General features: G+C 41.7%; 1 protein-coding gene across 1 annotated transcript; it reads right to left on the reverse strand.

The window, feature by feature from the left end:
* Positions 1-5,864: 5,864 nt before the first annotated feature.
* PSMA3 (proteasome 20S subunit alpha 3) lies at positions 5,865-26,264 on the reverse strand. Its single transcript, XM_061612471.1, has 11 exons — positions 26,084-26,264; positions 17,753-17,835; positions 15,029-15,152; positions 14,615-14,716; positions 14,376-14,449; positions 13,048-13,120; positions 9,823-9,888; positions 8,888-8,934; positions 7,877-7,944; positions 6,581-6,645; positions 5,865-6,011 (listed from the first exon to the last, which is right to left on the reverse strand). Exons 1-11 carry the CDS (start codon positions 26,102-26,104, stop codon positions 5,967-5,969), a joined length of 768 nt encoding a protein of 255 aa, XP_061468455.1. The 5' UTR covers positions 26,105-26,264; the 3' UTR covers positions 5,865-5,966.
* Between the last annotated feature and the right edge of the window lie 34 nt (positions 26,265-26,298).

The following is a 26,298-nucleotide window of genomic DNA, read 5'->3' on the forward strand; positions in this document are numbered from 1 at the left end:
ATGTTTCCCAAATTGTCTACCATAAAGAAAGCTAGAAGCTTATTTAAAATCAAGATATTTGGAAATGTTGGTCAGCTCCAAGGGGTACTTCTTGTTGCGTAAGGAAATAGTTTTTCTTTTCCATCTGCTTGGCTTCTAGACAGTGCATAAATATGTGAAGACATTGCTCAACAAATGTAACATTCTGAAAGGTCTTAAAAGACTTGCTTCAGCTAAGGCTTCGTAGCAAGTTGCTCACTGTCTGGCTACAGTCCTCATCTCTAAAATAAATTGGTGTCTATATTGTGTCCTTTAGTAAAATTCACACAGCCATCATCCCTACTTCCTCATTTTTGGATCAACTGTCCTCTCACGCAAATATCTGACCACGACTTGTGTGGCTGGTCCTGGAAACAGAGAATTTCTCATGTGTGATGTTGTTGCCAGTGTTAAGGCTAGCAGTTAAACAGCCACCAATGTCTTAGCCTGCAACTAATGCTCACAAGCAAACCAGCATTTAGACTGGTACGCACTCCGTGATTGATTAGATTTTCATGCAGTCACTTGTTCTCTTGATTGTGGTATACTTTTAAAGTACTGGCTTGCTATATATGACTAAAATGCAGACAGTTACTCTATTTATGTTTACCAAATCTAAGAACTATACTAATCACCCGTGACTAATCTCCAGCAAGCAGTAAGGGATTAAACTGTGTTTTTTAAAAAAGAATGTCATTGTGATTCCATGGGCTGTGGCATTGAGTTGCACATGGTCTGGGCTTAATACCTTGTTGTTTCATGGTGTGCCTTGCCCCTTCCGGCTGTCACACTCTCCCATAAAGTGGCTGGAGGTACTTATAGAAGTTCCCCCCAAAGTGCAGGTTCATCTAGTGCTATTGGCAGGTTTGTGTGATACAGTACCTCGTGCGAATCAAGCTGCATAGTAGGTAGCAGCAGTACTGGCCATGATTAGGTGTTTCTAGTACTTGGAACCAGTTTTTACAGGAATAGCCCAGCCGCCAGCAAATGTGAAAATAAACTGGGATTTGATTTGTAACTCGGCAAAACATTTTTGGGTGGTTTCGGAAGTCATCTTGGCATATAAGAGGGGGAAATGTGAATTGCAGCAGCCTGAATTTTTCTTCCTGACCTGTAATAATGTTATGAATGGTAGATACTATTTACCCATGAGGACAACCTGTACACTCCTCCCCTCTGAATTACTGCTTAAGCCAGGAGTGGGACACCTTATGCCTGAGCTCCAACTGTGGCTCTCCAGGGGCCTCTGGCCAGGTCGTAACCTTCACTGGCCCTTCCTTATCTGCTGTCTTGAGTGTTTTGCATGGCTGGAAGGGGTCCCTAAACTGCAGTGAGATGCCTTGCTCATCTTGCCTGGGTGTGTGTAAATCTTGATTTTTGGGTAGGAGGCATGTAGCCTGCTGCATAAAGGGCAAGAGGTTATGAAGCCCTTTCTTATACTTGCCAGTGCAAAACTTGAACCAAGGGGAAAAGACAGTTATTGCATCTAAGCTATTCATGGTGTGCTGGCAAATCCCTCTCTTATGTGCAAATTATCTATAGCACTCCTAAAGTGCTGCTGTGCTGTGTATTGCACAGTGCAGCTTTACTTGTGTCTGCCTCCTGCTTAGTCATGTTCATTTAAGATGTAAGCAGGAGGCAGGTCTGTGGTTGGGGATGACAGGAATTTGACAGGACACGAGAGAAAATGAAAGCATGGCCTTGAAGACAGCAGTGGAAATACGTGAAAAATCAAGGTTTTTTTTCCAGAAGTACTGAGTGATGTCACAACCTCACTGGTTGGCTGAACTGCAGTTACTAGGTGCTGTGCAGTAAAGTATCTTCCTTGAAACAGGAAGGTGCAACCATAATTGAGACATAATTCACTAATACCATATTTCTGCCTTTGAATTTAGTAACTTTTAAGAGAGTATCAATCTTAATTTAATTTCACACAGATGCTGTAGGTGGAGAAAATACTTTCCTTCTCCTTAGAAACTGTTGAATTTTTGTTTTTGATTAAGTCACCTTAATGAATTGTTTTTGAATTTTTGTTTCAACATTGTATAGCCCTTCTATTTTAATATGGTGGTACAGAAAACATTTATAATACTATTACGTATAGGAGGTGAAAATTGGTACAGGTACAACATTTCACTTATCCCACTCCTGGAGAGCTCCTACAAAACAAGCAGTCATTATTTAAGGAAGATGAGTTCTTGAATAACTTTCATACTAAATTCTTCAACGCTCTAAGCAAGACCATGTATTGCCAGAAATATGCTACACAGCCAGTAGGACAAATGAAGTGGAGCAGGCAGCTATAGGGTTGGCACTAGTGGTGAATAGAAGGCTAAGTTTAGGCTTCTTTCATTCTGATGTTAAGCTAAAAAAATTCTTTATACCTAACAAGTAACACTTGTGGTATACTATCACAGTAGTCACCTTAATTTGTTCCAGGGATAATTGTAATTTCAATAAGCTTATTAAATTCAAACATCAGATGTCAGCTAGATCAACCGTAAATATATTTTTTAAAAGTAATATGCAAGACTTCTATACAATTTATGGCATCTTTTCCTTTTAGAAGTGGGATTTCATGAGTCTCAATATAAAACTCTTAAGCTATTTTTCGTATTAGCCCAGAATGTTCGCTGTGTAGACATACTTTCTCAGTTCTCTTGTCTGTATGACAATATCAAGTTCTACCGAGTGGGGATTTAAAAGAATGCAATATGGGGGTGGGGCTTAACAGAAGTGTGGACGGCCTTGTGTAAATGGTGGCAGAAAGCTGCTGTGGGAACAATGTTAAAGGAGAATCCCCTTGTTCATAATGTCCATTGGACACAGTGGATGGAACTCTCTTATGCAAGAACTCAGGTTAACTGACAGTAAATTAAGGACAATCCATGCTTCATACAACAAAACTGATGGAGGTAATTGCCATTAAGATCCAGTGATGGCCACTAGCTTAGATGGTTTTAATGGGGAGAGTAAATTGGTTAATAACTATAAGTAATTGCCAGCTTCAAAGTCAGTATGACTTTGTACCAGTGTCTGGAGAAAAACAGCAGGTGATGGATGACTCTTGCCTCCATGACCTGCTTATGGCCTTAGCAGAGGCATCCGGTTGGCCGCTGAACAGTAGGATACTGGACAACATGCATCCTTGGTCTGAGTCAGCAACTTACAGCTTTTGCTTTTTGAAATGTCCGTGCATGATGTCAGCTATTACAATGGTATTTTGGAAGAAAGTAAGGCAATGCTTCTATTTGGACCAAGATGTCACAACACGTAAGCAAGCTTTTGTATTCTCCAGAATTCTCATCAGGATAGGTATTAAGCAAAAGGGGGCAGGGAAAAAGCTGCTGGCATTTTAAAATGCTTCCAAGCACACAAGTTTGTTATAGCAAACACTGTATGAATTTCATTATGGCATAGGCTTTAGGGAACTAGACTTTTTGTGGGACCTCTTACAACGTAGCACAGCTGCTATTTTAAGACAGAGTTCATCTTACTTTTTAACTCGCATATTCTGTGAAAGGTCTGGCTTGCGAGCAGAAACTGATTTTTTCCCTTGAACAAGTGTCTCCTTTCATCTTTCATTTGTTATTACATTCAGCCTGGCTGATCATTTGAAAAATTAGTTGTTAGAAACAGTTATCATGAGTACATTATCTAGACAAGTGGGCGAAGCTTTTCTATGAATTACCAGCAGTCCATTTACTGTCTTGAAACTACCATGCAGGACACTGAAAACAGCCCTCACTGAATTAAGCCCGACAAGGATGCTGCTTTAGACATAAACGCAGGCAAAAAGTCATGAAATTAACATCTTTTCCACTGTTCTTTCCTGTACACACTGCAGGAAACCTGCACTTAGAAAGCTGGGGGGTTACAAGAGCTGGTCATATCTATACCTTATTTTTATTGTAAGACAATTAAGTACTCCCTGCCTACTCGCTTGTAATGATCTCTGTCTATGCAACCTGTTGAGTTATACTGTCCTCTGAGACCCTAACACGGGGGGGGGGGGACCTTTTTGGCTCCAGCCCCATGAGCCAATTTTGACAGGTGGGCAGGGCAGCCCATGACATTAGGATACCACAGGATTGACAGGTGGGCTGTCCCACCCGTCAGAATCCTTTCCAAGCCCTGTATTTTGCAAGCCTCCCCATGCTGTTGCTTTTGGAGGTTGAAAGGAGCAATGCTGGAAGGGGGAAGCAGCTCCCAAGCAGGAACAGCTTCCCCCCATTTTGAGAAAGATGTACTCTCACCATCAGTGGATGGGTGGTTGGGAGCATGGCTTGATCCAACAAAGGAACAACTGGGAGCCCACTTAAACTCCCAATTGTTCCTTTGAAGCTCCACCCTTACATGCTCCGTACCCAATGTCAGGTGTAGGGCAAGTGACTGGGAAGACCTAGCAGATCTCTAGCTGGTGTGTAGGTCTCATTGCAATGCAAATTCACATCATTTTTCCAGCCACTACAAAAATAAATTGAGAGTGATCATCCCTGCACCACAGAACTAGAAAAAAGACTGCGAAGGTTTTTTTCCAGCTGGCGTGCCTTACGTTTTCACAAGCACAAGTACCTCCGTTACCTGAAGTCACAATTCAGTATTTGATAATTTAACTCCAACCTGCCTGTTGCTACAGTTACAGGCAAATCCCTTCTATTCAAGGATGATCAAGTTCAGGCTCACTACTTGTCAGTCAGCAGCCTATCTCAAGCCGTTCACTCTTCCCTTCCTCCCAGTTGCTGAACTGAAAGGGTAAAGATGAACTGTGACAAACCTTGTCCGTGACATCTTACAATTCCTATATAGCAAGTGTGGCTTTTCAGACAGATGCATTTGGTCATCACGTATGTGCTTTAGATAAGCATGCAAGCTTCTTAAAGCTGCATTTCACCATCTCGGGGCAGCAATTACAGCTACTGTAACACAGTCCAGACAACAGGAGGCAAATACTGCTGGATAGGGAGCATGAAGGATAAAGCTTGCTCAATGGCAGAGACTACAGCCCTGATTTTCTCAGGGTGGCCAGATGGCTGTCAGAAGGTGGCTGTAAAACTAAGACTGACAGTAGCAGGATGCAGCTTTTTCAATGGCTCAGGAATTATGGGGAGTCAAGTTCTGGCAGTCATGGCCACAATCCAGAGCGCTACAGCAAGGGGGCCCAGTGGAATTTTTGCGTTTTTCTTTTAATGGTATACTTTCTCCCCCCCCCCCAATGCAACTACAACTTAAATACCAGCTCAATCACTTGAGATCTTCTTTAAGAGCAGCTCTGGTTGTCCCCCAAGTTGGCGAGGCTTATTTAATATCAACATGTAACTGAGCCTTCAGTGTTATCAGCCCAGTTCTCTGGAATGCTCTGCCAACAGAGATTCAGCAGGCGTCTTCTGTTTCAACTTTTAAGTGCCTGCTGAAAACCTTTCTGTTTTGCCAGGCTTATGCAGGCAATGAATGTGCTTTTTTGCAACGAATGATCTTTGGTTTTATTGTATGGGTTTTTTTTAATTCTATGGTTGCTGTTTTAAACATGTTGTAAACCGCTTTGATGTTTAACGAAATAGCAGTATACAAATATTTTTATAAATAAATAAACTTGCTTTGTGAAAGTTTTTAGAAGGATTTCCCATATAGTACTGGGGAGGGAGGAGACAGATGTGGTGTTAAGAGCCAAATTGCAAGTCCTTATCAGTACATGACGCGAATGCAGCAGCTCCTTGGATCCCAGCCAGTTGTATTTTCCTTGTGTGCCCGTCCCCCTCCCTCCCTCTCACACACACACACACACTCTCACTCTCCCCCCCCAATACCTTGTCCAAGCCCTTGGACAAATAATGCTATCTAAGCAGTAATCGGCATTTTTTTAATGCAACTTGGTCACTCAAAAGAGTCTTCCATCACAAACATAATGGCAAATACATAAAACAGGTCTGTTTTACAGTAACAATGTGTTACATATTTTCATCATCTGATTCATCCTCTTCTTTCAGAGATTCCTGTTGAAATAAAAGATAAAAGATCAGGTCCTGCTGCTTCCTTGCTAAGAGGCAGCACGTCCAAGCCCTGCAAAGGACACTCAGAATCTGAAATGGAAATGGACTGCCTTCAAGTCAATCCTGACTTATGGCAACCCTCTGAATAGGGTGTTCATGGTAAGCAGTATTCAGAGGGGGTTCACCATTGCCTCCCGCTGAGGCTAGTCCTCCCCAGCTGGCTAGGGCCTGCTCAGCTTGCCACAGAGGCACACAATTTGAGGAATTAAAAGTTGAAGTACCTGGAATTTATACCTGTACACAAATTCTAGAGTAGCTTCTTCTCCCCCCCCCCCCAAAAAAAATACCACTTAAATGCAAGCGAAGAATGGTCACTAAGGATTTCTGCACAACGTTCTCTTTCAGTAACGAAAAGCATTTAGAGGAACTAGAAGAGAGCTAGATCTTTTTCTCCCGGAAGTAATACTGATGTATGAGTGTGTGCCTAGGCTGTGAGGGGAAAAAATAATTCTTTGGAACAGTTCTATTTTGTCAGCAGTCACTATTACCTATCCTGAAGCTGTAGTGCTTACCTTAGCATATTTCTCTGCTTCTTCCTTAACGTTTTTCGGGACAATTTCATGTTTTCCATTGGTTACTGCAAATTAAAAAACAGGAGCTTTTTTTAGAATGCAAGAAATATCTTCTGAATTTGAAGCAAAGGCGGTGTTATATAGAAATATACCGCAAACTCATTTTGTTATAATGTTCTTTGAAAGAAAATGGCCCTGCATGGTCTCTATCCCTCTAAGGCATGCTCAAGAGTGGACTCATTGAAATCAATGGACTTCAGTCACATCAACTGATTTCAAGAGGTTTACTTTTGAGCATGACTTGTTGGATACAACCTTGTGTTGCTTAGATTATACACCTCCAGATGAACTGTCTTCAATTCTAGATCAGGGATGGGGAACCTGAGACCCCTAACATGCTGGTGGCCTCCAACCCCCAGCAGCCCCATCCACCAGAGACCATGAACAGGAATGACGGGAGCTGTGTCCCTCCAGATAGTGCCTGGCCTACAGGTTTCCTGTTTTAGATATGTCAGTATTACAGTGCAATCCTAACCATGTCTGCTGAGTAAGGGTTGTATTCAATGTAAAGCTACGATGGTTCTGTCAGCACAACCATTTATTTATTTATTATTTGATTTATATCCCACCCTTCCTCCCAGCAGGAGCCCAGGGCAGTAAACAGAAACGCTAAAAACACTTTAAAATATCATAAAAACAAACCCTAACATACATTAAAACAAAACAATGTTAAAAACATTTTTTTAAAAAGCTTTAAAAAACATATTTTAAAAAACACATTATTAACAAGCAATTCCAACACAGATGCAGACTGGGATAGGTCTCAACCTAAAAGGCTTCTTGAAAGAGGAAAGTCTTCAAAAGGTGCTGAAAAGATAGCAGAGATGGCGCCTGCCTAATATTCAAGGGGAGGGAATTCCACAGGGTAGGTGCCACCACACTAAAGGTTCGTTTCCTATATTGTGCAGAATGAACCTCCTGATAAGATGCTATCTGCAGGAGGCCCTCACCATTCCTGCTTGCCTGATGGAACAATCTCCCCTGATGCACTGTTCTGGGGGTTCTCCTGGGCCCTCTGGGAGAGGTCTTTGGGGCACAGGGAAGCGCAACCATGTAGCTGGATACAGCCCAAAGTCCTATGCACTGGGGCTTACTCCTGGTAAGTGGGGTTAGGTTTGCAGTATTAGTTCTTTGCTTCACATTCAGAAGAATAAATCATGCATAATTAGTTATAAATTTAGTTGTTTTCATAAAGCAGCAAATATTAAAAAAAGAAAGAATCAAGTGCTACATTACTTTCTCCAACCCAACTGAGTTCAAGTTCAAAAGCTTTATCTTTTACTTCATCATGGACTATGTAGATTCTAGGAACAAGAAACAGAGGGAAAATATAGTTATAGTATCTAGCAACAAGAGGAATAGGAACTTACAGGTTCAGGAAGGGAGAAAATCAATAGTAAATACTTTTTACATTCAGTTGAAACAGTATGTGCTCTAAAATTTAAACGTGCAGGTTGGAATATTCACATCACAACTTCCTTTCACAATTTCAGGACACCTAAAAATCACATGAGAACTCACTGGCTCCTTGATTACTCATTGGGGATGAAAGGTTCAGAGGATTTTTTTTAAAAGATACTTCTAGGGATAATTTGGTATGATGAATTCAGTGGGTGTATTTAAAGAAAGCTCCATACCACATATTTGCTGAAACTGAATTCTCATCATAATAATTTTGGCACTCACACCAGCCACCTTCACACATAACCACGATTCGGCTTGATATACTTGAGCAATGTGCCTCCTTGTTCCTCCCTTTATACAAGTAGTAAAATAAGCCCAAGATTCTGCACTTAAACATAGCTTCCCATGAGATGCAAACCCAGAACTATGATTAAGTAGTTGCAGACAAGCCAGGATCAGCTTTAACCAGAGGGTAGTGAAGCTGGGTGCACACTTCTGCAGTAAATCAGCATTTTTGGTTTAGCATTCCACGTGAACCAGTTATCCATCTAAAGCTGAATCCACCCTGAAAATCTGAACTTCCAAATAATTCATCCCTTAGCTATGCAGATGCTCACACAAAAATGAAATGGGAACTGATGGTTAGCAAACATGCTGCCTTAAATTAGTCTAAAGTGCAATAGGCTCATGATCTGGATCTAAACAGAAAGTCCAGTTTACCTGAATTGTTAGATCCCTGCCCCAGTCATCAAGAGAGGAGTGAAGCAATTCTACACAAGAACCGCCTCTCTGAATCAGACCAAAACAAACTCTGGTATGAGGAATGGATGATAAAAAACTTACATTTTTGCAACTTCTTTAACAACATCACGGCAAGTCATGCCTTTCATCTGTGGATAAGTTGATAAGGTTCTCATTTTAAACCAATGCAAGATAAACACAGGCAGATATGTGCTGAAATTACACCTAACACATGTACAACAGCCTTCCATGATCTGGTGCCCTTCAGATGTTTTGGACTAAAATTCACATCATTCACAGCCACCAGGTTGGTAAAGGCTGTTCTATAGCTGAAAAGCAAGGTAATAGAACACTTCTGTTTATTATTTAATTTATTAAATTTATATCCTGAGCTTCCTCCCAGAAGGAGGCCCTGGGTGCAAACAGATGACAAAACACTAAAAATGTCTATAAAACATTAAAAACAAAGTATCTATAAAAACAATTCCGACACAGATGTGGACTGGGATAAGGTCTCTACTTAAAAGGCTTATTGAAAGTGGAAGATCTTCAGCAGGCATCAAGATGGTAACATGGCACCCGTTTTAATATTTAAGGGGAGGAAATGCTGACGAGTAGGCACAACAACAATGGAAGTTAATATCTGGATAAAAAGCATAATTGTAATTATTTTAGCTTTTGCAGAATCATCCTAACACTTTCACTTTCAATTCAAAGACTTCTGCAAGCATTTCTTTAATCCTGGATCTATGTGGTCTGGCAGCTTCTGAGGATTGCTCAGTTAAGGAGATACTTATTCTTCATTACAGAGATAAAAGGATGGAGTTTGGAATCAACTGGATGGCCTGTTATAAGTCATGAAGTTTAAAATTACACTGGCCTCATTCATAAAGCCTTGGACTTGAGTACTCTCCTAAAAGGAGAATTTCAGAAGCTTTAATTTCACAATTTCCATTAAACTTTACCCTTTGCTGTGTTTAGAAGCCAGATCACAAGAAACTGTATCCAATACACTATGTATGGCAGTACTGCCTTACCTGGAGCTTTTCAATCTCTGTCTTTGCCGCTTGCCTTGCTTTACCAATGGCACATCCCCAGTAACCCTGGAAAAGCAACAGAAGAGAACTTTAAACCAAACAATCTCTAATTAATTCAAGAGTTTTACAAAGTGTCAAACTAAATGCCACATACAGTGCCTTGCAAAAGTAATCAGACCCCTGACCAATGCTCCCATATTACTGAATTAAAATGGCACATTGTAATTTCATTCTGTATGATATTTTATTTTGAAACACCGAAACTCAGAATCAATTATTGTAAGGTGAAATTGGTTTTATGTTGGGAAATGTTTGTAAGAAACATAAAAAACTAAAACTTGTTGCTTGCGTAAGTATTCAACCCCTGTGCTCTCAGTTTACACAGATGAAAGAAACTGCCCTATTGAGAACACAGTTATCTTACCATTGATCTCCACCTGTGAACCATTAAAGTTGCTGTCACATTGTCAGGATAAAAACCCCACTGTTGAAGGATCATTGGTCAGACTGGCTCTGAAGGAAAATGAAGACCGAAGGACATACTACAGAAATGAGAGATAATGCAATACAAATGCATAGACTAGGAAAAGGGTACAAACTAATATCCAAGTATTTGGATATTGCAGTGAGCACAGTTGGATCAATAATCAGGAACTGGAAGCTGCATCACACCACCCAGGCACTGCCAAGGGAAGGCCGTCCCTCAAAACTCAGCACTCGAACAAGGAGACTTGTGAGAGACGCCACAGAGAGGCCAATAATCACTTTGAAGGAGCTACAAAGTTCAGTGGCTGGGAGTGGAGTAATGGTGCACCACTCAACCATATCAAGAGTTCTACATAACACTGGCCTGTATGGGACGGTGGCAAGGAAGAAGCCATTACTCCAAAAGTACCATTTGAAAGCACATCTGGAATTTGCTAGAAGGCATGAGAGTGCCCCAACTGCAGTGTGGAAAAAGGTTTTGTGGTCATATGAGACCAAGATAGAGCTTTTTGGCCAAAACTCAAAGTGCCATGTGTGGCACAAACCCAACACTGCCCATGCCTCAAGACACACCATCCCTACAGTGAAGTATGGTGGTGGCAGCATCATGCTATGGGGATGTTTCTCATCAGCAGGGATTGGGCATTTTGTTAAAATCGAAGGAAGAACAGATGGAGCAAAATACAGGGAAATACTGCAAGAGAACCTGCCTCAGTCCACTAGAAAACTGAAGCTTGGGAGGAAGTTCACTTTTCCGCAGAACAATGATCCCAAGCACAAGGCCAAAGCAACACTGGAGTGGCTCAAGAACAAAAAGGTGAAAGTCCTACAGTGGCCCAGTCAAAGTCCTGATCTCAATCCCATTGAGAATCTGTGGCACTCTTTGAAAATTACGGTCCACAAGCGACGTTCAACCAATCTGAACAACCTGGAGCGTATCTGCAAAGAAGAATGGGCCAAAATCCCTCCAACACTGTGCAAATATTAATGTGTGGGGGTTGAATATTTATGCAAGCAACATGTTTCAGTTTATGTTACTTACAAATGTTTCCCAACATAAAACCAATGTCACCTTACAATAATTGATTTTGAGTTTCAGTGTTTCAAAATGAAATATACAGAATGAATTACCATGTACCATTTGTAATTCAGTAATATGACAGCATTGGTCGGGTCTGATTACTTTTGCAAGGCACTGTACATATGCAGTACGAAAACAGCAGTGCAGTCCTAGCATCTCAAATCACACAAAGTTTCTGTGTCAGATCCATTCCAGAGATCAACACCAGTTTGTTGAACTCCTCCAGAAGAGGACTAGGAATCAGCAAACAGCCAATGGAAGACCACCAACTGCCCCACATGTTAGGTGCTCTCCCCCTCCTCCTTCAGGCATATCACATCAGCTTGGTGTTGGTTCAGGTAGAAAAAAGTTCAACTTTATATGGAAGGACAGGAGGAATGGATGGAGTCATAGTTCCCCAGCAATTAACTCTTCACCACCCATGAAGATTTAACTCTTTAGGACAGGAGTGGGGAACCTTTTGGACCAGCGGGTCAAATCACAATCTCCTCTATCCCCCAAGCACCTCCTGCACCTGTCAATCATCTGGTGTCAAAATGACATCAAGTGATTGACACCTGCCAAAGTTGGACCACAGGGGTGGGGGGGGAGATAGTTTAAAGGAGATGCTCAGCACTTCCGAAATGACTGACAAACAGCTGATTGTTCGGCTTGGGGAAGTGCTGAGCACAGCGCTTTCTAACACCTCCCTATCAGCTGCTTGCCTTGCCTGCAAAGCCCCTTTCAACCAAGCCCCACCATTACCTGTCCCACATATAACAACAGGTGTAGGGCAGCTGGGCATGACTTGCCCAAAACATCCCGGCGGGCCAAATGTGACTTGCTGGCCAGAGGTTCCCCACCTGTCCCTTAGCTGAATTAGCATGGAAGTGGCTGGAAAGGAATGTGGCCACTCATAATATGTTGAGACGGGTGGGGAGAATGCAACGGTCGCTGTAACCATGGAGACAGGGCACAATCGTTTCTAGCCAGGACTGCTGAAGAATACAGAAGTTTCGTTTTGGATGAGAAGAGGTTATGCTGCCAGCACTGTCTCTGTATTTTAATGTAAAGGACCAGAAGAAGCAAATGGGGAGTGAAGGTTGCTGCCCTACCTGGTACTTAGGACTAGATTCACCCAGTGCCAACCCCTGGTCTGAACAAATAACCTTGCAGTCTTGTTGTTCCATCCTGTATTTCAGCTTCTGTCATCCTGTTTCTTGTGTGGTCCAGCCCTGTATTGTTGCCCTCAAACTGCATCCAACGTAGTCAAGGCCCCTCACTTCCACCCAAGCATCCACGTCTTCTACATCCTAATCCCAACTTTTTATGACCTTGCAATGCAACCCTTCTTTCAAATTACTTCACACAACAACACCCAGCAGTCCTAGGAATCTGACCTTGACCTAAAGGTGCCCATTATTCACTGTGATTGTTACTTTAGAAAAAGTTTAGATTCTCTACTATACTCCTTTTAATACTCACCAAAAATAGAATGACTGTTTTTTAATGACAGATAATCTATACATTTACACCTGGTATCAGGTATAAGGGGGTATCTTGATCAGAGGTGATCTAGCAGCCTACACCTTTACTCAACACACAGATCATATTTTTTCTATTAATGTCTGTGCCAATACAAATCTAAACATACAGGTCAAATGTCTAAAAAAACTCACATATGAAACTCCTGATGGGTCAATCATATATAGCTGGGAGCCATCATCATCATCATAGGAGCCCAACATGAAGCTGGAAATGCAAGCAATCGTATTAAAGAAAAACTGCCAACCAGAATGACGACACAGGAAGTCCTACTCAGAGTAGATCCATTAAAATTAATGGACCTAAGTCAGTCATGCCCATTAACTTCATGGTTCCACTCCAGGTAGGGCTAGTGTTGAACACCACCCAGAGTCTTTATGCCTCTTTTATTCAGATGGTTTATGTAAGGCATGCATATAATATATGGCTCTCCACAGAGTCATACTGAAGACAGAGAGGCTGTACGCTTAGCCTGTACTATTTAGTGAACTGTGATATATTGGGTTGGATCCAGAATTGCATGGAGTGGAACTTTGCAAAGTGGATACTCCCTCGGACAGAAGAGGAAGGGGAAGGCATTTCCTGCCAATTCCCCTCACTGTGCAGCCCCCCCTTCAATGCCTCCAAAAATCTGCCTTTGAGGGTTGGTAGACCCTCCAGAACATGGGAGAAGGTGCCAGAGGAGGGGGGAACTCTGCAGGAAGTATTTATTTATTTTTATCCCAATCATCAGCCAAAAAAAGCTCTCGAAGAAGCTTGCAAATATCAATTATAAGAAATAGCTTCCACCCACGAGAGAATCCAGTTCATACAGCAAGAGCTTCTGCTGCATCCAACTCGCTTTCATGAACAGAAGGAGTGGAACAGCAGGTCTGGATCTCCAAACCAAGTATTCTTAGTAAAGCTGCTGCAAAAGAATTTGGATAAAAACATGTCCCGACAGGTTTTGAGTATCATTCTGAAGAACCCAGAGGAAGCACCTTTTTGAAAACAGAACTGAATGATTCCTCTTGAGAAAAGGATACTGTCAAAACACATCTGGCTAAACTTCCTCAAGTTCCAGTTTGTGTTTTCCCTCCTTTTCCCCATCCCCTCCATGTGCACCTTTTCCCATTTTTTGTGGTGCCTGCCTTTTCTTTTCACTTAAGGAAACTTGATGGTGCTTGAGAGCAAGTGTTAGGCATCATATCTATATGTATCCAAGTTCAAGCAGCAAGAGTGTTCCCCAGCTCTAGAGATCCTTGCCTCTTGAAACTTCTGAAAATTCAGCACAGTGTCTTCTGGAGGAGCTGGAATGTTTTACTTTTACTCTGTTTGTGCATTTAGTGGTTAAGGATAAATAAGCGTTTTAACATTGTGTTTTACACAAATATTTCCTCAAATTGTTTTAGAAAGTTACTACCCAGCCTGAACCCTTGATGAGTGTGTTATGAATTGTAGTATAATGAATAAAAGCTCGTACCTGCAACCAAAAGGTCTGACAGCACTGTACAATGTGTAGGCATGTACATACATAGCCACTCTGTCTGCAAGATGCTTGGGGGGAGGAGGGGAGAGAAAGAAGCATTTTAGACCACTGGAAGTAATCGCGTCTCCGTTTAATATATAAACTTTTTCTGTTAAAGCATCTGAAGTAAATAATGCTTTCTATAAGTTATACATCAACAGAAGCAAACGAAAAACAAAAACGAAGCTCCTTACTTTCAGTGGAATATTATAACCATAGTTGGATCTAAAGTTGGAAGCTTCTTCCCTTGCTATGTCAGCCAAAGTTCGGGCATCAGCCAGGAGTCCTGCTACTGCCTGAAATAAAGATCCGTCATCTCAAAACAAAATCAAAACAGAGATCTGAGACAACATACTACACACTCTCTAAGTATCATTCTGGCATTACCCTTTACGTCAGACATGTGATTACCAGGCACATGTTACCAGAACTGGTCAAACTAGCTTTTCCACCCCTGCTAGTTGAATTCTCTTTTTTTTCCTTCCTAGCTACAAGCTGAAAGCTACAGGTTGCTTATCCACAAGGCCATTTAACACTGAGATAACGATATAAGCCTAGGCATGCGCCAAACAGCAACGAAAGTTTTAAGATACTGAGCACCAACTCACCATTCCAACATGTCGATCAACATTAAAGAGACGTTTATTGGATCCTTCTTCATAGAGTTTGGACAGAACTAGTTTTTCTACACCAAAGACTACACCATCTTTACACCGTATCCCAATTGCTGTACTGAAAAGAAGTTACAGTACAGTAATCAGTTAACACTATTTATTTATAGGCCTTTTCAATCACATTTCCAATCTGAAGGTGCTCAAAGAAACAAAGGATAAAAGTTACAAAATCAATGAAAAGCAATCTAGTTAATTTACAAAACAAACAGCGGCCAGATTCACCATAGTGAGTTTCAGTAATGAAAAACTAATCAAGTTCATCAAAAATGGCTCTAATAGCTAGTAGACCAATTAGAGTTTTAGTAAATTAAGGGAGCTTAGCTTAGTGTAGCTTGCTCAGTGCTCTGTGCTGCGTGGGTGTGATTCTACCTGAGAGAAAGAGAGTTTTACTTTGCTTTATATCACTCACACTTGGTTTCAAAATAAGAAGAGACTACTATTAATAGAAATACAAACTGGATAGGAAAGGTGCTACTTCTATCTAACTCAGTTGGAGGCTGCAGTGACTATGCTTGGACTTTGCCCCTCATGCTAGAGGAGAGGAGACAAACAGAATATGGCTCCTTCTCCTCCGTTGGTCTGCGGAGAACAGAGAACAGGAAAGTGAGTCAGATGTAAACACCTCCCTGAGACATACCAGTTTACACGGAAGGAAGACAGACAGAAGAGATAAGCACAGGACAGTGGCAGTCTAGCCAGCTAGGAGGACTATCTCTCTATCACTCTCTCCCCATGCAAAAAGGACCAAATGGGAGTTGCTCTTGTTACACTTCCAACACCTGAGACAGCCATCAACAAACAGCCAAATTCTTATAGGAAGGGAGCTACAAGGCACATGCCTTTGGAACCAAAATAGCAAGTTTTACTATTTTTTTTGTCATCATTTTCATAATCTCCTCTTTGGTAGCTACAGAAAATACAACTCTCCTGCTATTTCCCCCTGAACATCACTAGATAGCCCAGAAGGGATAAGGGGGCACACATTTTAGTCAGGTAAGAGACCAAAGTGTGCACCACAAACTCCTGCATAACTTCACACCTCTATTTCAAATTTATATATGTTTTAGAATAGTATTTGATTAAGATAAAAGGCTATCGCCCTCAAATGAAGCAGAGAAAAAACAACACATACACACTGGGTTGTATTCAGCATAGTGCTACAACTAAAGTTCCGTCAGTGCAAGCATTTCTCTTCGCGTAATGGAACAATCTCCCCATCTGCTTCCCCTGTGCACCCCCTAAATCTGTTCTAGGGGTCCCAACCCTCTGGAGCACATTTAGGGATGGTGGGTATGTGTGTGGGATGAGGAAAGGGGGGAAATCCCCTTGGACTAGCATTAAAAGTTAGCTGAATACCACCCATTGTGACAAATCTTCAGCTTGATGTATCACTCGCATTTTGAAGTGCCGCTAACACAGCATATGTTAGTTAATGCACCCAGCTTGCATGCTGTGTAAATCCTCGCAACATTGTTTAACAATAGCTTCCTCACAATGGCATGAAAGCATAGCCTAAATAAAGCAATACTCTTGCCTTGGTAGAAACTGATTCCTAAGAAACTCATAATATACACATTGTACTTTTATATAGTTATTTGGCCCATGAGTCACCTCACTCTTTCCATTCACCAGATACGTACAGATTGACTTCAGCAATATCCAAATACTTGAATATAATCAACTTTCTACACCGTTATGTTAGTTTTTTGATACTTGAACCAAATGAACGTTATAGTCATGGGCTGCAGTCCTAAACACACTTACAAGTGACTAAGACCATTGAAATCAGTGGGACCTATCTGTGAGGAAACATGCAAAGACCAGGCTTTAGTTGAAGGTAGGTTTCCGTTGACATCAATTTGACTTACTCTCTATCGCCTCTTTTATCTGTCAAGAAGGAACAATCACAAAGATACAGGGTACAAGAGTGACTTCACTCAGGGTTTGATTTCACGGAATTCCAGAGATCTGAACACAGGTGCAAATAAAAGGGTCCGTAGTTCAGTGGACGAACCCACACTTTGCACACAGAAGGGACCACAGAGCAGCAGGAAAGAAGACCCCTGCCTGACACTGTGCAAGGAACTGCATCTGGCTAGTGGGCTGGAACCTTAAGTTCCCCCACCTCTTGTGGGCAACTTTGAAAGGAAGCCTAAGTCGCCCACCTGTCAATCATATGACATCACATTTATGCTGGGTGACAACTTCAAAGGGGCTCACTGTAACTGCTGATCAGCTGTTACAACTAACCCCTTTGAAGTCCATGTGCAGGCACAGTCTGAGCTCAGACAGTGCCTGCAAACAGATGTGAGGCTCATAGCATACCTGTTTGAAAGCCCAGTGTCAACACCAATCGGTTGCCATAGGGAGTTCCTTGCAAATGGAGCTCACTTGAAGCTCTCAATTGTTCCTTTGGGGCTGTGTCCTTGGCTGCCCCACACCAGCAGGCTGAAGGTTCCACACACCTACTGTAGAGAATCCACTGCCAGTCAAAGGCTGCAGTATTAGGACAAGAGTCCAGTAGTCTAACTCAGTATTAGAAAACCTCATATATTAGTGTTCCTGCTTACTCTCTTCAGACACCTTTCTTGGCAACCTTGTGTCTCAGCTTTTTATCGTTTTAAAAAGGTAAAAAATAAAAGCAGAGCTTGCTCTTACCTGCTATTCTCCACAGCTTTCATAGCGTATTCTACCTGAAATACTCTGCCATCTGGAGAAAATGTAGAGGCCGACAAGTCATACTGCAAGAGAGAAGCAGCATACACATAGATTTTTCAAAGAACAGCAAGAGGCAAGGGAACGAATTCATTAGGGTGGGATATACTTATTTATTTATTGTTTGATTTATATCCTGCCCTTCCTCCCAGCAGAGCCCAGGTTGGCAAACAAACGCACTATCCATCTATCTTTATTGTTACGGTCGGTGACCAGCATAAGTAAACGAACGCACTAAAAACGCTTCATAAAAACAGACCTTAAAATACATTAAAACAAAACAACTTTAAAAACATTTTTAAAAGCTTTAAAAAATCTTTTAAAAGGGTTAAAAACATATTGTTAAAAAAAGTTTTTTTAAAAAAACTTATTAGAAAGCAATTTCAACATAGACACAGACTGGGATAGGTCTCAACTTAAAAGGCTGGTTGAAAGAGGAAAGTCTTCAAAAGGTGCCGAAAAATTAACAGAGATGGCGCCTGTCTAATATTTAAGGGGAGGGAGTTCCACAGGGTAGGTGCCGCCACACTAAAGGTCTGTTTCCTATGTTGTGCAGAATGAACCTCCTGATAAGATGGTATCTGCAAGAGGCCCTCACCTGCAGAGCGCAATGATCGACTGGCTATATAAGGGGTAAGACAGCCCGACCTCTATATGGCTTTGTACACCAAAACGAGAACCTTGAACTTGGCCCGGTAGCAAATGGGCAGCCAGTGCAATTCTTTCAGCAGCGGGGTGACATGTTGGCAATACCCTGCTCCAGTGAGCAGTCTCGCCGCTGCATTTTTCACTGGCTGCAACTTTTGGACCAACCTCAAGGGCAGCCCTACACAGAGCGCATTACAGTAATCCAGCCTAGAGGTTACCAGTGTGTGGACAAATTAAATTTCTAAAATTATTAAAATTTACGCTCTGCCTGGGAAACAAATGCAATCATGGAAGACATCATTATGCCCAGTATCTGGAAAGCTTGAGGCACTTGGTCTATAGGAAGCTGACTCGCACTTCTAAGCTTGTTTACTCGGCATTAAGTCCCAAGGAGTTCAATGGGGCTTACTTCCTAGTAAATATAATTAGGGTTGCAGCCTTAGAGCACTGGGTCCCTTCTAGCCCAGGATCGCTGGCTTGGACTGACAACATACAAGTTTGTAGGCTTTCTTTCCACATAAGACAGAAGAGAAAAAGCAGCAGATATCTGAAATATATACATACAAAAGCAAATGTTCATGTTTAACAGAAAAAATACAATGTGCATCGGTTCCTAGTTATCACTCTTACACAGCTGACACAAATTAAAAGCAAACAATAAGTTAACTATTATGTTCACACACCATGCACCATTTAAAAAAACAGTATAAAGCAGCATAACCTCTTAAGTCACACAATATATAATTGAAGCAATTATGTACATACTTTGTATATTAAGGAAATATCCGGGGGGGGGGAATTAAAATTAACTATTTTAGTAGGGACTTTACTTTTTGCAATTTAAACTGCCCTGATTTCATTAAATCAACCCACACTGTACTAGAAACCAGTAGTTTTGCACTGCTTACAAAAAACTGATTAGGAGGCTTTGCGTAGCGATCCCTGGGAGAGGAAGAAGGAAGCATGGATTCTTAGGGAGGTCTTTAGATCTTAAAGCACTTACAATGCACTCAAACATAACACTAAAGCATGGTTTAACTAGGCATGAGCCACAAGTCAGCCTTCTCTAGCACATCCATGGCAAAAATAGAAATTCCTGGTTCCATTTTAGATTTGCTGCTGTTGTTATATACCATCAAGTCGATTACAACTTATGGCGACCCTATGAAACAGCAACCTCCAATAGCCTCTGTCATGAGCCACCCTGTTCAGATCTTGTAAGTTCAGGTCTGTGGCTTCCTTAATGGAATCAACCCATCTCTTATTTGGTGTTGTTTTTCTACTCCCTTCTGTTTTTCCCAGCATTTAAAATTCCCACCATTTTAAATTAACCATCTAAACCATGGTTAATCTTAACTAAGGTTCATTGAAACAAGCCAGTTCCATGAAAGATGGTTTGAAGCTGGCTTGATTCAATAAACCATAGTTAAGATTAGCTAGCTTAACCCAGCTTGGATGCCATTACAAGCTTTGGTTAATTTAAGGAAGATTTTGAACTCCCCCTCACGCCCACACTCCAGGAGGACAGGGGGGGACGCACAAGTCCAAGGACCATTCTCATGGCACTGGCTAGGTCAATATGGTTTTCTGTGAATGTATGGATGGCTCCTGCTTAGCTCCTTCCCTAGTCAACAGCAAACCTCAACTTCACATTGTGGTTCGTTTTGAGTGAATCAAACCTAAATTCCTACATCGTATGGAAGTCAGATTTTCGCTTGTTCCATATGTCACATCTGTTGATTTCTCACCTGTTTTCAGCTTCATTGATAAGCAGCGTTTATAGAAAAACTATCAAAGTTACTTCACAGGATAAACAACTACTGTATACAGCAGCTATACAGATGTTAAAATTTGAATTAGACTTGTGGGCTTTCTTCCAGATTCACTATTTACATTAAGGGGTATAAAACAAAGCTGTGTTTTGGCCCCATTGTTGTTTAATATCTACACATTAACAAGGAGGTTCTGGGGACTTCTCCTCTGTTTCCCCCCACTTAAATTGGAAAGCAAAAAAATTCATGCTGCTTTATTCATACAAAATGGGTCTTATTTCATGATCCCAAGCGAGTATGAGATTACCTTTTAAATTTGGAACTTATCTATTAAATATGGATTTTATCCATTACTTAACAGTAAGATCAAAGTGGTTGTGTTTGCCAAAACAGAGTCATTCATTTAAATACTTAGGGCTTCATTTTTGTGAAAACACCTTATGACATGCCCACTTTTAGGCAATTGAAATGTCATCTGCTCATTCACTGGGAGCTATAAAGACACTTTATTAACAGTAAGGGTCACTGCCTCTTAGAACCAATGAAAGTTTTTATTACTAAAACGGTATCTTGATACGGGGCAGCAATCTGGGATGGTTCTATAGAGGGATATAATCTAAATTAATTTCCTATGTGGGTTACCTGGAGTCCCACATAGTACAGCTGGTTCATTACTTAGAACCAAAGTAAGTCTCCCTTCTCTAAAAGCACACATCCACAAATCCATGCTTCTGTACTCTCACTGTCAGGCCAGCATTTAGTAAAACTGTGTTTTTTGACCCTCAGAAGGCTGGGCACATTTTGATACTGACTTATTCAGTTTCCCCTGTAATACAAACTGGAACAGGTTCAGAGGAAGACAACAAAGATGATCAGAGGACTGGAAACAAAGCCCTATGAGAAGAGACTGAAAGAACTGGGCATGTTTAGCCTGGAGAAGAGAAGAACTGAGGGGAGATATGATAGCACTCTTCAAGTACTTGAAAGGTTGTCACACAGAGGAGGGCCGGGATCTCTTCTCGATCGTCCCAGAGTGCAAGACACAGAATAATGTGCTCAAGTTGCAGGAAGCCAGATTTCGACTGAACATCAGGAAAATCTTCCTAACTGTTAGAGCCATATGACAATGGAACCAATTACCTAGAGGTAGTGGGCTCTCCAACACGGGAGGCATTCAAGAGGCAGATGGACAGCCATCTATCAGGAATGCTTTGATTTGGATTCTTGCATTGAGTAGAGGGTTGGGCTTGATGGCCTTATAGGCCCCTTCCAGCTCTACTATTCTATAATTCTGTATCATATTCGGATATTTCTGACTGCAAGATCCATGATGTAATTTTTCCTTGAAGATGCCAAAAAGGACTTTGAGTAACAGAAAAATTTTGTCCTCGGTTTGGTATATTAAAACTAACTCTGACCACAAAAGAGCTGCTTATTTGCAGGAATTAACTTTCCCCCCCTACTACTATTATACTTTATGTAAATAATAATTTTAGACATGCATCTTTTTACGTCATATTCAAATATGCCCACAAATTCTTTAATAGGGTGATAAATGACCATCTTTGGGCCCCTCCAGTTATTTTTTACTGTGCATTCATGATTATTTGTGCTCATAATGCTCTCAGGACAGTCACACGTGATCCCACTTTCAATACTGTTTGCACCTGCAAGTTTCAGGGCAGTCACACTGCTTCATTTCCAACCAGTGCATATCCCATAACTTCTTGCTAAGATCATGGAATGTTTTCTACCACAAATGTTCTGGTTTATTTTTGTCCCACTTTTGTTGTGTTATAGCCCATTTGGACAGCAATAATGTGGGAGAACTGGAACAGCATCACAGAACTCATAAAGCAGACTAGATCCACCATTGATGCACTATTATAGTGTCAAGAACATGTTGCAGAATACAACCACAGTAAAACACCAGTCTGGAAGTGCCCTCTGTATGCAGACCAGGCCAGATCAAGACAATGGACATTAAATTCTTTATTGCCCTTTATATAATTTCAACTAGGAACAGATTCCACTGTTCAAATTCTTTAGAAGGTCAATCAGATTATTTCATTATGGTCATTGTAGACAGGCTGATTTCGGATAGCTTTATATGTGCTAGCAGTGAGAAAGATACAGGCATTTTTTCTACCCCAAACACTGTAGACTTTTTAATCCAAATGTGGGAAACTTTGTAATTTTAAGTTTTGGTAATCTGCAATCCTGAAACTTGCTATGTTTTAACTTACTCTTAGATTGTTTTGTTTGTGTAATTCATATTGCAATGGCCATTGGCTACGAACAAACAATAAAAATCTGACTGAACTGTGGCTTGTTGCTGCCATTGAGGAAGACATGAAGCAGGAGTGATCTGTGCGTTCACTGTAAACTATTAACTATGGTTTATCATTATATGCATACTGAGCCATTGTCTGAACAAGACCACAGGAAAATATAACCAGTATCTCACTTTCTCCCAGATAAATCTAGTCACATCAGTTTGTATCACCTCATGCTGCAAGTAACCCACTATCACCAAGGACAAAAACAGAGTGAAGTGTGGGGAAACTTACAGTGAAATGACACACCATGAGTTTTGCATCAGGCACTATAGGAAAGAAGTGATACGGGTCTACAATGTTCTGCAGTAGCCCCACAAGTGACATTAAGATCCCATTGCAGCCTCAGAAAATCACTGAGGCAATGACCTTGTAAACATAGAATCATAGAATAGTAGAGTTGGAAGGGGCCTGTAAGGCTATCGAGTCCACCCCCCCCGCTCAATGCACGAATCCAAATCAAAGCATTCCTGACAGATGGCTGTCCAGCTGCCTCTTGAATGTCTCCAGTGTCGGAGAGCCACTACCTCTCTAGGTAATTGGTTCCATTGTTTTGTATTTTAACCTGTTTTATCATGCTGTACACCGCCCTGGGAGCTTGTTGCTGTGGGGCGGTCTAAAAATGTAATAAAGTAAAAAGTAAGTAAGTAAGTCATATGGCTCTAACAGTTAGGAAGTTTTTCCTGATGTCCAGTCGAAATCTGGCTTCCTGCAACTTGAGCCCATTATTCTGTGTCCTGCACTCTGGGACGACCGAGAAGAGATCCCGGCCCTCCTCTATGTGACAACCTTTCATGTACTTGAAGAGTGCTCATGCTGCCTTTGTTTATTGAACCCATCAGATATCCGGTGACAAAAACAAAATAGCCTGTTCAGGCATCTTCAGCAAGTATGATAGCAGAAGGATATTTTAATAACCAGCCTATGCTATGGTCCATACCACAATGCATACAGATACACCTTTTTTCAGGTGAGCAAGGGTGCAACCTGGATTTTACTATCTGGAAATGAATGAATTTTGTTTTAATTATGTTTGTAACATGCATATATTGTTACCTTTGCAAAATCCATTCTACCTTTCTTCTGTAGAGCTAATTTGGTGGTTGGTACCAGGTTTAGGAACTGCATAGGCATGTTTTGACTTATACTAGTCAACAGCAACCTCTGCTGGCCAACCAAGAATTGCAGTAAGTTGCTACTGCTTCTAACTTTTCAAAGCTCAACTTTTCACCTTTAAGGCCATTTCACACATTTTGCAATGGAAATCCCAGGTTATTATTTCAGGTATTGGATGTGGACGCTGATATATATTCATTTGCCATAAATTCATAGGCCTCTGAGTGCACAACTTGGGAGGCCTGACCTAAAAGCTGAAATAGAAACTTATCAGAAAATTGCAGATGCTAAATGTTGACGTTTGTATCAGTACATAAGGTATGTTATAATCAGTTGCTTAAAGTTGGAGACAGTGGCTGAGTGAGCACATAATAAGCATTGTTTGTTTTAAACTATAATCTCTTCAACAAGTCATAACTTGTTTTTTCAGAGCTTGGTTTAGAGAACTGTTTTTGCCTCATGCCTTTGTAACCCATCTGAGGTTGAGTGGCCAAACAAACCAGTTAAGCAAAGCTGTTGAGTTCAGACATAAAACCCAAACATAGTTTAAAGAAACCACAGTTCATGAGCCAACAAAAAGCCATGGTTTTAAATTGTGGTTTGTTGCAGAAACAAATCATGGCTAGTCTGCTGCGCTCACATGTTGAAACAAGTATCATTAGGCTGAACAAACCATGGCTTAATGTTATATGTGGACCAGGCCACAGTCTGCGAAGATGAAGGTAATCATACGTCTACCAGGAATTTGCTGGTTAAGATAATGAATTTTTTAGAAGAACTGCTTAGTCCTCCTGGCAGAGTTAAGCAGGATTTCTTTTTTTAAAAAAAATTTGACAGAATTTATATACTGCTTAATCATAAAAACCTCTAAGTGGTTGTTTTTTGTTGTCGATCATTTTTGAACTTTGGAAATTACAAAATCAACATCTGGGGTGGGGCAGGTGGATGTTTTGAGAGTAAATGGCTTTGCAGGCCAAATTAGGATCCCTACCTGGGCTAGTTTGGCCCACAGGCTTCCCACAGCTGATTTAAAGGATGCACATTTTTCATGCACATGACAGTTCCTCTGGGAAACACTTAGGATTCAGGTTTTAATATTAAGCACCGCTCTGATTACCTATAGCAAATAAGAACTGCTTCAGATGAAAAGGTTGGAAAACTTTGGTTAAAAAAAGGTGTGTGCATGACAGAATGTGTTTTTCCTTCCAGGTTTTTAATGTTCCAGAAATGGACTGATAAAGACAAGCAGGATAGGAGAGTGGTTTTGCTAACTCATGAAGCATAGCACCTAAAAGGTTCAGCTACAAGTCAGTTCCTGGTCCAAATCTCATCTCTACCATGAACTCACTAGATAGACTTAGGCAAGCCCCTCTCTCAGCCTCAGTCCTCCAATCTTTAAAATGGATGATGATAATATTGACTGTTGTAAGGAGTGTAACTATATCACAGATGGGGAGCCTATGGCCCTCCAGATGTTGCTGGCCTACAACGCCTAATCAGTGGCTATGCTGGCTGGGATTGATGGAAGCTCGAGTCCAACCACATCTAGAGGGCCACAGGTTCTCCATCCCTGAGCTAGATAGAACATGTGAAGCCCTTTAAACACTTAAAAGCGCTACACAAATTACGATGATGATGATGAGAATTTATTGCCCACCCTTCACCCAGAGCAGGTCACAACAACCTTAAACTACAGCGTTAGAAACAATTAAAATGTTTACTCCTATAGACTTTCTGCATTTATTTGCAAGATCAGGAGAAAAGCCATAGCAGGTCACTGGCAAGAGCCCCTGCTTTGCATGCAGAAGGTCCCAAGTTCAATCCCCAGGATCTCCAGGTGGGGCTGGGGAGAGACTCCTCTGAAATCCTGGAGAACTGAAACAGGTGGACCTAAGGGTCTGACTCGGCAGAAAGCAGTTTGTCTCCAATTCTAGTCCTACTCAGCATCCAATGGAAGCAATCGACATGATGGGCACGTTAGTTTCAACGGGTCTACTCTGAGCTGAACTTAATTGGCTACAGCAACGCCTCTCTGTTCTCACGCTCTATCCCTCTCAAGCATCCCAGCAGGAGAAAGTTGCTCCCACCGCCACTCCATTTCCCTACACTTTCCCCAAGACCTCCCTCCCAAGCATCTTCTGCACTCCTCCAAAGGGCCGACTCTTTTGCTTTCGTTTTCCGCAAAGTGACTCAGCAGCAACGCGCAGCAGCCGCAGCAGCCCTTCCCCCCATATGCCTGGCTGTGACGTCAGACGCCTCTTCTCACAGACCCCTTACGTGACAGAGACCGCAGAGGGGAAATAAGCCCCCTGTATCCCCCCCTCGTATTTCGACCTACGAACCCCCAGAGGACCTGGCCTAGGTGAGGGACGAGGTCCCCTCAGGCTCGTTCACTCACTCACCCCCGTGCCGATCGAACTCATGGCGGCGGAGAGCCGAAAGCCAACCACCGTTTCACTTCACCACCTCCTTCTCCTCCGCCGCCTCACCGGCCTTTCTTCTTTTTTGCCCCCCGCCCCCTCAGACAGTCACCCGCTCGCGCTTCTCACCCACTACCCAACAACGCGCCTTCCCATTGGACGGGTGTTCCGAACACATGGCCAATGGCCTTTCACGA

This window comes from Rhineura floridana, chromosome 2, assembly GCF_030035675.1.
Source record: "Rhineura floridana isolate rRhiFlo1 chromosome 2, rRhiFlo1.hap2, whole genome shotgun sequence".
NCBI classification, from domain to species: domain Eukaryota; kingdom Metazoa; phylum Chordata; class Lepidosauria; order Squamata; family Rhineuridae; genus Rhineura; species Rhineura floridana.